The 14,831-nt window shown below is 49.6% G+C and overlaps 2 protein-coding genes across 6 annotated transcripts in view; one reads left to right on the top strand and one right to left on the bottom strand.

Annotated features, from left to right (window-relative positions):
* The window catches only part of RHPN1 (rhophilin Rho GTPase binding protein 1), a 37,467-nt gene extending 32,131 nt beyond the window's left edge, over positions 1-5,336 (bottom strand). Inside the window, exon 1 of one of the 3 annotated variants that reach the window (XM_068163209.1) lies at positions 4,743-5,336. In XM_068163209.1, the coding sequence (XP_068019310.1) occupies positions 4,743-4,844 (102 nt within the window). In that variant the 5' untranslated portion in view covers positions 4,845-5,336. The remainder of the gene's footprint in view (positions 1-4,742) is intronic. The other 2 variants (XM_068163206.1, XM_068163207.1) reach the window with 2 other exon arrangements.
* A 3,784-nt stretch (positions 5,337-9,120) lies between these two features.
* The window catches only part of TOP1MT (DNA topoisomerase I mitochondrial), a 44,165-nt gene continuing 38,454 nt past the window's right edge, over positions 9,121-14,831 (top strand). For 2 of the 3 annotated variants that reach the window (XM_068163203.1, XM_068163205.1), the window contains exons 1-5: positions 10,370-10,480; positions 10,771-10,864; positions 10,982-11,055; positions 11,275-11,365; positions 13,992-14,050. In XM_068163203.1, coding sequence (XP_068019304.1) covers positions 10,437-10,480; positions 10,771-10,864; positions 10,982-11,055; positions 11,275-11,365; positions 13,992-14,050 — 362 coding nt within the window. In that variant the 5' untranslated portion in view covers positions 10,370-10,436. Of the gene's footprint in view, positions 9,144-10,369; positions 10,481-10,770; positions 10,865-10,981; positions 11,056-11,274; positions 11,366-13,991; positions 14,051-14,831 lie in introns of those variants that run through there. The other variant, XM_068163204.1, reaches the window with a different exon arrangement.

The following is a 14,831-nucleotide window of genomic DNA, read 5'->3' as shown; positions in this document are numbered from 1 at the left end:
GAACATTGGTGAGAGATGATCACCAAGTGTACTTTGCACTTCATGTCTTCAGTAAACACAAGGAGATGAAGCCTTGCTATGTCTTGGGTGACAAGGCACACCTAGAGCATTGCTTATAACGTCAGTGCCAAAACCAGGCCACCATCTCCCAGCACTAATGACAGAAAAAACCTCATTAGCTGCAGGAAGAGATGGATGCCAGCAAGTCCAAAGGGCAAAGCCATGCACAATGGGACTCATTTCTGCACTTTCATTTCTGCTAGAATAACAGGAGCTTAGCTGCTGGAAGCAATCAGGGGAAAAGCAAAACCTAAACATATGAAGTGATCAAAGGATGACTGTGAGCTGGCAGCTTGTGTAGCTGTGAGTCTACTTAGAGTACCAATGGGTATTGAAGTAAAAGGTCCCAGCTACCTGCAGAGCTCCTGGATTCGCAGGAGGTACTCCACAACCCACCTGCTGAAGCATGGACCAAGCTGTGCCACCTCTAAGATTTGCTTCATGGGCTTCAGCAAGGCCTTTGACACCGTCCCCCACAGCAAGTTCCTGGCCAAGCTGTCAGCCTGTGGCTTGGACAGGAGCACTCTGCACTGGGTTAGGAACTGGCTGGAGGGCTGAGCCCAGAGAGTGGTGGTGAATGGTGCCACATCCAGCTGGTCATGGCCAGTCACTAGTGGTGTCCCCCAGGGATCAGTGCTGGGCCCCATCCTGATCAATATCTTTATCGATGATCTGGATGAGGGTATCGAGTCCACCACCAGAAAGTTTGCAGATGACACCAAGCTGGGGGCAGATGTTGATCTGTTAGAGGGTCCCCAACTTTTTGGAGAACCCAGTACTCTAGATGTGGCCTCACTAGGGCAGAGTAGAGGGGCAAGAGAACCTCCCTCAACCTGCTGGCCACACTCTTCGTGCACCTCAATAGACCATTTGCCTTCTTGGCTGGCTAATGGGCAACTTGTTGTTCACCAGCAGCCCCAGGTCCTTCCCCGCAGAGATGCTCTCCAGCAGGTCACCCCTCACCTGTGCTGGTGCAGGGGGTAATTCCTCCCCAGATGCAGGACTTCACACTTGCCCTTGTTGAACATCATGAGACTCCCTTCACCCAGCTCTCCAGCCTGTCCAGGCCCCCACTAACCACCAGCACAGACTGACAGTGTGTCAGCTGGGATTATTTTACAGCCCACGTGTTTTTGAGTCAGGCCAACAACAGGCCAAGTGGCCAAGTGACCCTGGTTTAGCCATGGGATAGAGGAAAACAAAAGCCTGAGAACTGTTCCACACACAAAAGCAGGCTTGAAAATTCTCCATTTTAGCCGATTATTGATCGTTTCCTTCTCCTCTCAGCCAAGCACATTTCACTGGAGCTTCAAAATAAAAAGCTGGTCACAAGCAAGTATTTTCATTTCTTTCCTGAACATTTAGTCAGATATCAAAATCCCTATCATGGAACTAATCTGATGAAGCCCTCTGGCTGCAAGCTGTTTTTCCTGTGGGAGACAGGAGCAGCTAAAACCTCTAAAACCTTTCATTGAGAAGATGGTTACATCACACGGCCTTTTAACAAATGAGCTGAGGATTAAGGTTTTACATTTCCCAACAAAGTGCCCTCACTATTGGCTGAGGGATTCAGCAAGAGGAAGGAAAAATAAAACAAGGGGTGGGGTGGGGGGGGAAAATCCCCAAAACAAAAATGTGGGGGAATAAAGGCTTTCAAACAGCAAAACTTGCACCCAGAGCTTGAATTCTAGGAGCGTGAAACTGCTCTGGGATGCTGAGGGAGATATGAGAGCCAGGGCAAGGTGCCAGCAGGAAACAGATGTTATAAATCTGATATTAGGAAAACTTTCTATTCCAAAAAAGTTGTCAAACCCTGGAGCAGGCTGCCCAGAGAAGTGGTCAAGTCCCCATTTCTAGAAGGGTTTAAAAGACAGGGAGATGTGGTCCTGAGGGATGTGGCTTAGTGGTGCACTTGACAGTGTTAGGTTTATTCACAGAATTACAGAATCCTTTTGGTTGGAAGGACTCAGCCAGGTTCTGAAGCTGGTTTTAGCCTGACTGCAACATCAAGGTTCAATCTGATCTTGAAGACACTTGAGCTTGACCTCCTTGAGTGGAGCTGAAGAGGTTACAACCTTCAACCAGGTTGGCATCGACCCAGGGTCTTGTTGAAATAGCAGGTGCTGCTTCTAAGGGAGGAATATTCCCCATTTCTTCAGAGTCCAGATGCCACTGATTTGATGATCTTCAAGGTCTCTTCCAACCAAAATGATTCTGTAATTGTATGATTCCAGGTCCAAAAAGTCACCCTTGCTATATCTTTTGGGATCCTCTATAAGGAGTAAACACACAACATCCACATCAATGGTTGGATTTCATGATTATCAAGGTCTTTTCCAACCTAAATGATTCTGTGAGTCTAGGCCCAAAATAGTCACTATCACAGCAGCCTTTGTGATCCCCTGAGAGGAGCAAACATGCAGTGACCATATTGACAGCCCCTGATGGCCTCAGAATGAAAAAACACAACTAGAATCACAGAATGGTTTGGGTTGGAAGGGACCTTTAAGATCATCAAGTCCATGGATCATGAAGCTGGTGTCTACATCCATAAGAAACTGGAGAGTAAACGTCCCGTTGCCCCTCCCTTACAAGGAGTACCTGCTATTTCAACAAGACCCTGGGTCAGTGCCAGCCTGGTTTAACATTGCAACCTCTTCAGTTCCACTCAAGGAGGTCAAGCCTTGATAGGACAAGAGGAAATGGCCTCAAATTACATGGGGTATTAAGAAAAAATTCTTTATTGAAAGAGTGGTCAGGCATTTGAACAGGCTGCCCTGGAAGTTGTTCATGAAATGTATGGACATGGCACTTTGGGACATAGTTTAATGGCCACAGTGGTATTAGGTCAATGGTTGGACTCAGTAATCTTAGAGGCCTTTTCCAACCAAAACAATTCTACCTAGTTCCAATGCCACTGCCACGAGGAGGGGGACATCTTCCACCAGACCAAGTTGCTCAAGGTCTTGTCCAACCTGGTCTTGAACACCTCCAGACTGTTCAAGAGGAGGCTATCTTGATAGTGCCTGCTTAATAAAAAACTGATAGCAGTAAAAGGAAGTCTAATCATGTGGGGGGTTTAATTAAGTAATCATGTTATGACAGATGTTGCAAATCTGCTGCCAGATCCACCCCCTGGGTAGAGCTTTGCAATATTTTCCTGTTTTTCTCCTCCACTCTCCCCTCTGGTAGATCAAGGAAGAGTAAACTAGTGACTTCTAAAAGGGAAATAGTGTCTGTACCCAGAAGAAAATCAGGAACAGAAGTCCTGATGCTCCTCCCTTAGAAGCAGCACCTGCTATTTCAACAAGACCCTGGGTCGATGCCAACCTGGTTTAAGGTTGCAACCTCTTCAGCTCCACTCAAGGAGGTCAAGCTCAAGTGACTTCAAGATCAGATTGATCCTTGACATTGCAATCTCAGGATTAAAAATCACTTCCAGAACCTGGCTGAGTTCTGCTTTTCGGGTGGGATGGTTAAGCTATTTTTTTTTTGGCAGGGAGGATTTTTTTATGTTGTTTTCATTTGTTGTATTTTGTTTGTTTGTTGGGAGGGGGTGAGGGTGCTTTTGATTTTTTTCCCCCTTTTATATGGGTGTCTTTCAGGGGGTTGCTTTCTCAATGGGTCCTTTGGGGAGGTTGCGTGTTACCGGGGCTGCCCGTCGGGTTTTGGTTGTAGGAACTGTTTGTTTGTTTGTTTGTTTGTTTAGGTGTTGCTTATTTTTGCCAAAGGGCTGCAGGGAGGTAGCTCTCTGCTGAAAAACAAGTTTTGGAAATTATAGACTTGGAAGAAGAGATCAGATTACAGGGTCAACTCCCTGCAGGTTTTATAAATCCAGCTCCCAGGGGACAAACCTAACGGGAGCCACACTTCAACAGTCCCCAGAATTAACATTTACCCATTGTTTTCTTGCTTTAAGCAGCACCTTTTAAAGCCTCCTGAAGCCCAAGAGCTCACACTGACACCCAAGGGATGCCCAGCAGGGTTTGTGGCAGCCTGAGGACAATCCCTGTTGGTTTCACCTTGCTGTTACTAATTAAACAAGTGACGCCAGCAAAGCTATCAGCCCCATCTCGCACGCAGAGACACTGCACCCACCTTCCTTGTGGGTATATCCTGGGGGTGAAGTATGCCAGGGAGCAACATCCACCTTGGTACCTCTGAGATGAGAGGAGGGATGGATCGGGCCACCCTCTTATGGGCAACAAAGAGAAAAAGCCAAAATATACAGGAAAATTTGGGTAAAAGGAGTCACTGGGAAGCTTGTAAATGGAGCCAGTAGATGAGATGGAGTGGAGTTTAAGAGATAATGAGCTATGAGATAGTTGTGTAAGGTTTATGGATGAGGTACTGGACACGCTTCTACTGCACATCACACCCCAAACCCTTCACCAACCAACTCCCTGCCATTACCTGACACCTCCAGCATGGTTTGACAAGCAGGATGAAACTGCATCCCCACCCGTGGGGATCACAACCCCCATGGAGGGGAGGCCTTGAGCAGCCTGGTCTGGAGGAAGGAGTCCCTGTCCATGTCAGCAGGTTTAGAACTAGATGATCTGTAAGATCCCTTCCAATCCAAAGCATTATATGATTCTACAGGCCAAACACAGGCACCTTGCCCCATACTGCGTTATCTGGGCACATGGCCCACCCCATGGCACCCACCAACTGTGTCTCACCTTCCGGGTGCTGCCGCTCTTCAGCGCTTGCAGGAGGACAAGACCACTGTCCTTGTCCCCTGTCCCACCACCGTCTGGGCTCTCCTCCTCAGGTGGCATCATCTCCAGGGGTTCAGCATCCAAGGGTTGAAAGGGCCCACAGCTGGAGGTGGGACTCTTCTGCTTGACCTCACAGGGTGGCTCTGGGGCTTGCTGGCCACCCTTCGGGCTGCTCTGGTTCTCCCTGCCTAGCCTCACAAACTAGCTGCCCCCAGAAGGGGACAACAGAGCCCAGTCCTGTACTGCGTGGGGGCTTAAACCCTTAACAACCCCCGCCACCACCACCCTTCCACTTTAGAGCTACCCCCGATAGAAGGGGATGGGGTTAAACCCCACAGACCTTTAGAGCTACCCTGGACGGGGGGAGGATGATAAATCCCAAGACTCCCCCACCTACAGCTACCCCAGATGGAGGATGGGGGTGGGTTAAACCCCACAGACCCCGTTTTAGAGCTAACCCTGATGGGGAAGGAAATCGATAAATCCCCACAAACCGTTCTAATAGAACTGGTGGGGACACAACCCCTCCCCCCCCCTTGCCAAACTTCTCGATCCGGGGGACACCCCTCTCAAACCCCCACCACCACCACCGTGATGCCCCAGCTGAAGGCAAGTCCCCACACACTACAATCCCCCCTCCCAGGAGTTGAATGAGGCCCCTGGATCCCCTCAAAATCGACTGTCCCCCCCCACCTCAGCCCCGCTCACCCCTCGATGCCCCCTCACGGCCCCGCCGCCGAAGCGCTACCAGCCGGGAGCGAGCGGCGGCCGCGCGGGGGCATAAGCAGGGTGGAGGGGCGGGGCGAAGAGCAGCTATAACCAATAGAAGACGGGGATGGAGCTGATGGGCAGCGATATTGCACAATGGGAGAGCGGGAGGGGAAAGGCGAAGGGAGGGGGACAGAGGAGGGGCGGGGCGGGGCCCAGGGGCTGTCGCCATTGGCAACAGGGGGAATGGGAACGCCGTAACGTCACGGGAGGGGTGGAGCAACGGTGCCCCTGCCATGGGCACCGCTGGGGAGCGAACCGATCTCTCGTCGCGCAGCACGGCTGCAGGAAGCCACCTACAATCGGAATCCCCCCCTCCCCCCGGCACATCTGGATGAGTCCGCCTCCAATCAGAAGCGTCCTTTAACCGGTGCTTTTTCCCCGTCCACATCTGGATGACGTCACCTATAAACAGACCCTCCCCCTCGCCACGTCTGGACGACACCATCTCCAACCAGACTCAACCCGACGACGCATCTGGACGAGGCCACCTTTAGTCAGACGTGTTTATTATCTCGGCGCTCCCCGCAGCCACATCTGGACGAGACTCCCCCCACCTCGTCCACATCTGGACACCATTTCCAAACAGACGCCCACCCCAGCCACACCTGCACGAGCCCACCTCCTGTCAGACGCCCCCCTAGCCACATATGGAGCATCCTACCTCAAATCAGACGTCTCCCTCCTATTTGGATGCTCTCCCCCCACATTCGCATGTGGACAACATCACCTCCAATCAGACCCACCACCCCAATCCGAGGAATTCCTTTTCCCAGCCACATCTGGGCTCTCCTCGCCCTATTCAGCTCCTACAATCCCTACACCCTTGTCCTGTGCACTGCCTTCCCGGTGCAACACCTGGGCTGTTGTGGTGGGAGCAATAAGGCAGAACCCATCCTCGACACCCCCCCCCACACACACACCCCCACACACCCCCATCCCCCTCAGGCACCTGCCTTCTGCTCCAGTGTTGTTCTCGAGGTGCTCCCCACTGTGTGACACCTTGGGCGCATTACCCCTCTCCTCTAACAACACTCCAATGTCTGGATGGTGACAGCTGCCAGAGCAGCTCTGCAACATCTGGAACTGCCCTGCCCTCGCCCTGCTATAGCTATTAGATGTTGCTCTTGTACCAAACATAATATAAAATAAAGGAAAATATATTTTCTTACCCTTCCCAGCCATATCGAGGCCAATTTTCACTAGGACCTGGCTTCTTTTCAATCATGAAGTTCATGAGACCAAGCTTAGATGTGGTGGATCCCAAGAGAAACAGTTTTTCCTTGTTGAAGTTTCAAGGATGGTGAGATCATCTCAGAGAAGGGACTGTGCTAAAATCATAGAATCACAGAAACATTAATGTTGGAAAAGATGAACTTCAAGTTCATAAAGTCCAACCATTAACCCAGCACTGCCAAGTTCACCAACAAAACATGTCCCTCAGCACCACATCTACACAGCTTTTCAACACTTCTAGGGAGGGGGACTCCACCATTGCCCTGGGCAACCTGGACCAGGGCTGAACAAACCTTTCCATGAAGAAATTGTTTCTCACGTCCAAACTAAACCTCTCCTGGTGCAACATGAGACCATCTCTTGTCCTTCACTTGTTACTAGGGAGAAGAGACAGACCCCTACCTGGCTCCAAATTCCTTCCAGAGGCTTGTAGAGAGGCAAGGAGGTTCCCCTCAGACTCTTTTTTCTCCAGGATGTACAACCCCAATTCTCTCAGCTGCTCCTCACCAGAGTTCTTCTCCAGACCCTTCAGCAACTTCATTGTCCTTCTCTGGACATGCTCCAGCACCTCAATGTCTTTCTTGAAGGGCTTAAAACTGAACCCAGGATTCAGCCTCACCAGTCCCCTGTACTTTCTCTCCCTCCTGGATTTCCCTGCCCAAAAGGAGCTGCTGGACTAGATATCAAAAATTTCCCAGAGAGATGGTGGAGACTCCATCTCTGGAGATATTAAAAACCCTCCTGGATGTGTTCCAGGGTGACTCTCTAGGTGAGCTTCCCTTGGACTCAATGATCTCCAGAAATCCCTTCCAACCTTTACCATTCTGTGATTACTATTTCAACCATGGTGTCACCATTTGTTTTCCCCCAAGACTGAGCCAAACCCTGTTTTGTGGTCCAAGTTTCCCTCCTGCAGAGCACTAGATGGAGCAATCCTGGTCCTATCTCCCTCACCATGAAGATGAAAAATATACATAAAGTATATGAACATATTTCTAAAGTCTATAAAAATATTTTAAATTCTATTATTAAGAGGTTTGACCCAAAATGTGCTTGGGCAAGAGGAAGCTGGTTTAGGTCAAGACTGGGTTCTCCCGTCTCACCCATTGGGAAAATATCACCTTTTCCCATCATGAACATCCCAACTGCTGTGGAAGAAACCTTCACCAATCATCAGGGTTGAATAAATCTGTGTGGAACCTGGGGTGAAAATGAAAGAAACTCAAATATATGCTGGTCCCAAGCGTGGCAGAAGGTGGCTGAGAGTAAACAAGCCCCAGCATGATGTTGTCCTCTCCTGCTCCCTGCCCTGGGGCTGGATCCCATCCCTTGACAACTTTTACTCATCCAGCAAGAAAGGTGGCTTGGATGCCTTTGCCGTGGCTGGTGCAACGAGGATCAAAGAGGCTTTCCCAGAGCCAGCCCTGCCTCCAAGGGTTTCCGCTCCTGGCCGCAAACTGGGCGGCATCTTCCCAAGGGAACATGTGGCCCCGCTACTCATCATGGTTAGGGACCTCAGTGTGGGGCAATGCACTGGTTGTCCCAAAATCCAACATTTTGAGGGGAAAGATTATGTTTTGTAGGATCATAGGGTTGGCTTGGATTGGAAGGGATCTTCAAAGCTCGTCTAGTCCCACCCACCCTGCAGTCATCAGGGGCATCTGCAACTGGAGCAGGTTGCTAAGAGCCCCAGACGGCTTGACCTGGGTTGGTTACAGGGATGGGACATCTACCACCTCTTCAGCCACATAGGCCAGGGTCTCACCATCCTCAGTGTTAAAAAAAGAGTCTTCCTTCTCTCCAGTCTAAATTTCACTCTTTCAGCTTCATACCATCACACTTCATCCTGTCCCAACAGGCCACAGCCTGAAAGTCCATCCCCATCTTTCCTGTAGCTCCCTTTAAGCCCTGAAAGGCCACCAGAAAGTCTCCCTGAAGCCTTCTCTTCTCTAGGCTGAACAACTCAAAGTCTGTCAGCCTGTCCCCACAGCAGAGGAGTTCCAGCCCTCTGATCTGTGTCTGATCTGATTTCTGTGTCCTCCCCTGGCCCTGCTCCCACAGGCCCATGTTCTTCTTGTGCTGCTGCTTCACTCTGCAAATAGCCCCAGCACCCCTCTGTAACAGCTTTGTTCTACCAGGTTGAGAACGTTTGGAGCCTCAGCTGTCTTGAGGTTCTTGATGGCAGTTAGGCCAGGTGAGAGCAATAGGCTCGCCTCCATGAACAAGGCTGCAGAGGGATGTGTTGGGTGAGTGCTTCAGGGTCAGAGTTATGGGCTAGAATATCTTGCAGGATCTGGTCTCTGCACCCAGAGTCTAGGTTCAAAGACACCTCCAGAAGAGACTGTGGGGCTCTGATGGGTAAGAAGCACCTGAGAAAGGCTGGATTTGGGGACTAATTTAACCATCTCATGGCAGGGGGGTGTCTCCTGGAAGTAAGATTTTCATACCCTGGGTTTATTGGCCTCATCCTCCACCTGAGCCACACAAAGCACTTTTCACCTAACAGGTCTTTCTGTGCCAGGAAGATACTGGCTAGAGGTTCTTCTCAAATTCATCTTTTGGGCTAAAACTTCATTTCTCAGCATACATCTGGGTCTGGTAACCTCCAATCAGGCCTAAGGGAGTCTTTTAATAAGCTGCCTGCAAAGGGGTATTGCCTTTAGGGAGGCAGTTGGGTGAGAGGTGAGGTCTTCTTTAGTCTGGGTGGCTTTGAGGGAGCATTTCACCCTATGCTGATTGAGTGTGGTCCCCATCAGTAGCTGTAAGTGTTCATGGCTTGGTAAAGTCTGGTTAAATCCGGGGATCCTCAATGTGTTTTCTGCTCCCTGAAAAGCTTGCAGGATGTCTCATGGTGTTTTGTAGCTTACCTTATCTCCTTGGAAAGTCCCTTTTCATTTCTTAGCTCACTGGTTCAAGGTCCTTCATGGATGGGGAGCACCTTAGTGTTGTTTGAATTTGATATGTATTTTGTGCATCCTCTGGAGATTTGAGTTTCCAGGAGGAGCAGCAATATGAGGGGTCTGGTTGCTTCAGCCATGAGGAGGAGAGAAAATAGTTGGCTGATGGTGGTCTGGCTGCCTTCTTTGCTGGGAACAATAAATAACTCAAGTTTTGCTCTTGTGTGGTTATGGGTTTTGTTTGTTTGTTTGGGGCTTTTTGGTTGTGGGCTTTTGGGGTGGGTGGGTGTGTTTTGTTTGGGTTTAGTTGTTGTTGTGCTTTATTGTGTTCCATTCTTTGTGGATTTCTGGGTATAATGAGGACCTGGATAACACCCTGGGCTGCTCTGAGGGTATAAATCCACCCTAACACATAACCACCATCTACCTAGCTGGAGATGTGAGTTCCTAGGCTATTTGGGGAGAGCAATTTATTTTAGCAGCAACTTTAATTGACACTTCCCCCCTGCCTTCCCCCTCCCCCCAAGCTCAAGACTTTCCCATTTTGTGCTCTGCTTGGGTCTTTGTTAAAGATGAGCTTAACCCTGTGGCTATCTGCAAACATCAGTGTTGAGCTGTAGAGCAAGCATCTACTGGTGTTTCTCCTCAGAGCAAAACTGGCTATACCCTGTCTCCATCCTGTTGCAGTGGTCATCCTTGGGGGTACTGCCTTAACTCGGTGTCACATCTTGGAAATCTAGTGGATGACAGACCCATGGAGTTCTCAAAGGCTGGTGGGGTGAAGAACAGCAGCAGCAGGTGGGTATCATGAGTCATGGCGGGGGGGGGGGGGGGGGGTGTGTGTGTGCGTTGGGTGGACTCCAGCATTATTTTATCACTCCTGGTGCAGCTCTTGATTCTGTTGGGCAGCTCAGCCCTTAAATGGTCAGCTAAGAATTTCCTCCAAATTTACTTTTGGGAACCTTTTTTTGGTGCTGCTGCACATAAGAGTTAGGTAGTGGGGCATCAAACCATGGCCTATTTCCACCACCAAAGGGTTTGCTGCATGTTCTGTCTGCTTGGTAGGACAAATTTGCTCTTGTCCCCAGGAAGCGAAGGAGTGAGTCAGGGAAAGAGCTGCCAAAGGCACCTAGGAGAAAGGCTGTGAAGAAGGAGCCAGGGGAAACACCATGCATGGTCCAGGTACCAGACAGCCCTCTCCATGCCTGGGCATTGAGATGACCCTTGTAACTGTCCCAACTATTTCATGGACATCAAACCATGAACTTCTCTCTTACACGGCTCTGTCCTGGTACGCAGCCCTCTATGGTAAAAGGAAAGAAGAAATCACCCAAGATGAAAGAGAAGCCTCTGCAGGAAAATACCATCAGCAGGTAACTCCTTGGCTGAATGGCGGCTGATGATAGCAGCCAGGGAGGAGATGGAAGCTTCAGGGCTGGTATTCCCCTTCAGAGTTCACCCAGGAACTGTCTACAAGTCCCACAACCAACTGCCTTCTCCTTGGGTTGCTTTGATTATCAAAAAGGGGATTTAACTGGAACAAAACCCTTGTTCCCTTGTTTTCCTTCTCTGTCTCTTTTTTGGCCAAGAAGCTCCCTAAAGCAAGAGGCTGCAGAAGGGCAGGGTCTCAGCTCAAGCCTGCAGGATGAGATCCAAGCAGGGGACGGACCTGCATATGGGCTGGTATGTGGTAGTGCTTCTATCAAAGGACTAAGGAGCACTCGTGTGGTTTGTTCTCAAGGGAGCTGTGAGGATGGTGTCACAGAATGGTGGGGGTTGGAAGGGGTATCTGGAGGTCATCTAGCCCAACCCCTCTGCCAGAGTAGGTTCAGAGCATGTGGTTGTGTGCAAGCCCCTGAAAGGGTTCTTCTGAGCATACTGAATTAAAGAGCAAATTGTCTGAAGCTCAGCTGTCTGTGGCATTGCAGTTGAATCACGTTTTGGTGTTGGATCAAGAGTAACACAAAGTATTAGGACACAGAATCATAGAATGACCTTTGAAGGACCCTTCCAACCCAAGCCATCTAGTTCATGCCCCAGCAATAAGCAGGGACATCTGCAACTAGAGCAAGTTGCTCAGAGCACCAAACAACCTGACCTGGAATGGTTCCAGGGAGGGAGCATCTATCACTATTCCTGGTATCCTGGGCCAGGGTCTCACCACCTTCATCACAACAGAATTTTTCATCCTCTCTAGCCTTAATCTCCCTACTTTTGCCTAAAACCATCACCCCTTGTCTCAACAGAGCCAGATAAAGGAGTCTGTCCCCGGCTTTCTTACCATCCCCTTTAAGTACTGATCAACCACCAGGAGGCCTCCATGGAGCCTTCTCTTCTCCAGGCTGAACAATCCCAACTCTCTCAGCCTGGCCGCACAGCAAAGGGCTTCCAACCCTCCCCTCATTCCCATGTCCTCTCTGTCCCCACTCCAACAGGTCCAAGACTCTCCTGTGCTGAGGACTCCTGAGCTGGCCCCACCACTATAGGTGGGGCCTCAGCAGAGCGCAGCAGAGGGGTCAAATCTCCTCCCTCCAACTGCTGCCCATGCTGCTGGGTGTCAGTCCAGGATGTGGTTGACTTTCTGGGCTGTGAGCACCAATTGCCAACTGATGTCTATCTTTTCACCTGCCAGTATCCCCAAGTCCTTCTCTGAAGAGCTGTTCTCATAGGTGACTCTATATTTTCTCAAACACAAGACAGATGCTGATCTCATCCTGACAACATCCCTTCCTGAGGCATTTGGTCTTCGCTGCTGTGCTTGGATGATGCTGGAGAGCACAGATCCTGGCACAGATGCTTTTTCCCTTCCCTATGGTGTGCCTTCTCTTGCAAAATCAGTTTCTCAAACATCAGCAAACTTTCCTGGATGGATGCAACCAGAACTGCAACCTTGAAACCTCCCAAAGCTTCCTGGGTCTGATGTCTTGGTGTTCCAAATATAAGCACCAGTCATTTACATGCAGGAGTTATTTGGGGGGGTGATCATAGCTGCCTGCTCTTGAATTGACCAACCTGACTTCTGATGGTGGCTGAAGGATTGAGAATAGGAGAGTGGGTGTATTCCCAGAGAACCAAAGTCTGTATTTGCCAAAACCAACCTATAATTAACTCAGTTTTTTTCCCTCTTAATGAATTAACCCAGAAGCTTCCCAGCACCAGCTTTCAAGAAACATCCCTGTGTAGTTTTGGCCTCCTTTTGAAAGTCTTCAAAAAAGAAACTTGGGGAAGTTGGAATTTTTAATGAGAGCCTTGGCAAGCATGAGGTGAAGCTGGGATGGGTTTCAGGGGTGTGTGTGGTTGGATGTAGCCTTGCATGGCCAGCAGCAGGAGAACTTGGCTTTGGCTTTGAAAACAAGCGTGCAGTGTGATAGTATTTCTGGTGGCCACCATGGGTCATCTCCTGGGGCACTGAGTTGCTGCTGAGCTCGTTTTCATAGAATCATAAAATGCATCAGGTTGGAAGCGATCCTCAAAGATCATCTTGTCCAGCCCTCCTGCAGTGAGCCCCTTTCTTCTAGGTTCTCATTTTCCCTATGCTTTACTTCTTTCTCCTTGCCCTCTGTTCACCCTTGTTTTATTTCCTACCCTGTGACTTTTTCCCTTGCCTCTCTTTCCCCCTCACCATGTGCTACAAGGGTCCTTTAATATTCCTGTGCCAGGGGAGGTTTAGGCTGCATGTTAGGAAGAAGTTCTTCATAGAGAGAGAGATTAGCCATTGGAATGGGCTGCCCAGGGAGGTGGTGGAGTCACCGTCACTGGAGGTGTTTAGGAAGAGACTGGATGGGGTGCTTGGTGCCATGGTTTAGTTGATTAGATGGTGTTGGATGAGAGGTTGGACTCAAAGGTCTCTTCCAACCTGGTTAATTCTATTCTCTGCTAAGGACCAAGCTGGTGTGGGTGCACATAAGCTACCATGTGATGAATCTTTGTGGTGGGGCCCTCTTATCCTTTCTGCTGTTCTCTGGTAGCAGCAACTCATTTATTGAGGATGATGGTTGAGGAGAGGTTTCATGTTTTCATGGTTTTGTTACATAAAATACCTTCTCAGTGTTGCTGGAAGTAAGATAAGGGTTTCCCAACCCCAAAACACCTCAAGAATCTCCTTGTGGTTTGATAAACTTGCCATTTGTTGCTCCTGGTTTCTAGCTAGGTTGGCTAAGGAAAGGGGCAGCGATGTCAATGGGATATGGATATTGTGGCCTGGCTGATTGCTATCACAGGGGCTGGGTAGTTGCTCAGGGGTGATGCTTGTGTTGGGGTACCTGCACCAGCTAACCTCCTCCAGGTCAACACTGTTAATACCTTCTAGGAGGAGACCAAATCTGCCCTCTCCCAAGGGCCATCAGTGCAGCCAAATGACTCTTCAAGGTAAGTTCAGCTACTTCCTGAATGATTTGGGGTTTTTCCTCAGAAAATTGGAAATTTGTCCTTTCTCTTCTTGCCATGGGTTTGCACAGCCCTGGATTTTCCTCCTGAGCACACCCTGCTGCTGATGCCTTCACTGGGCATCTTAGCCATATCCTGGTGCCTTCAGTGACCTTAAAGTTTGCAGAAAACATCGTAAGAGGAATTTGAGGCCACATCCTTGGATTTGAGGGTGGAGAGGGAAGCTCTTGGCCCCATCCAACCTCCCCAGTGATGCTGGAGTCAGCAGGGCATGATCACTCAGATGCACATACCTCCATAAATAGGCAGGTAGGCGGTGGGGAAATGCTGGTGGGGACAGCTAACATCCCAAAGCCTGGGAAAAGGGTGTTTCAATCTCTCATTCCATGCTAGATCTGGACAGAGATAGGAAGCTTGAATTCATAAAGCTGTCACTTAGCAGGCTAATCCTCTCTGGTTGTAGAGGCAGGGGCTTTCATGTCCAGTGAGAGGCCTCTAATAAGACCTTCTGGGGAAGGAGCCGAGCCCAAAAGGTGGCAGGACTTTGCCTTCTGAGTCATGAATCTGGTGGTGCTTGGCTGCTAATAAGATTGGAAGGGCTGAGCATGTTTTGCAGGGCTGTTTGCCCTAATGAGTTTAGCAGGGATTGTGTAACATGTTCTCCAGCTGCTTGGAAAAATCACACTGTCCTTGGTTTTTTGGGAACTTGCTGTCAGTGTGGTCAGCAGGACCTGAGCAGGAATTGCCCCCCTGTACTGGTCAG

Source organism: Melanerpes formicivorus, unplaced genomic scaffold (assembly GCF_026170545.1).
Source record: "Melanerpes formicivorus ecotype bairdi unplaced genomic scaffold, bMelFor1.0.p_v2 SCAF_71, whole genome shotgun sequence".
Lineage (NCBI taxonomy): Eukaryota > Metazoa > Chordata > Aves > Piciformes > Picidae > Melanerpes > Melanerpes formicivorus.
The sequence above is the reverse complement of the archived record's forward strand: the minus strand, read 5'-3'. Positions and strand labels throughout refer to the sequence as shown.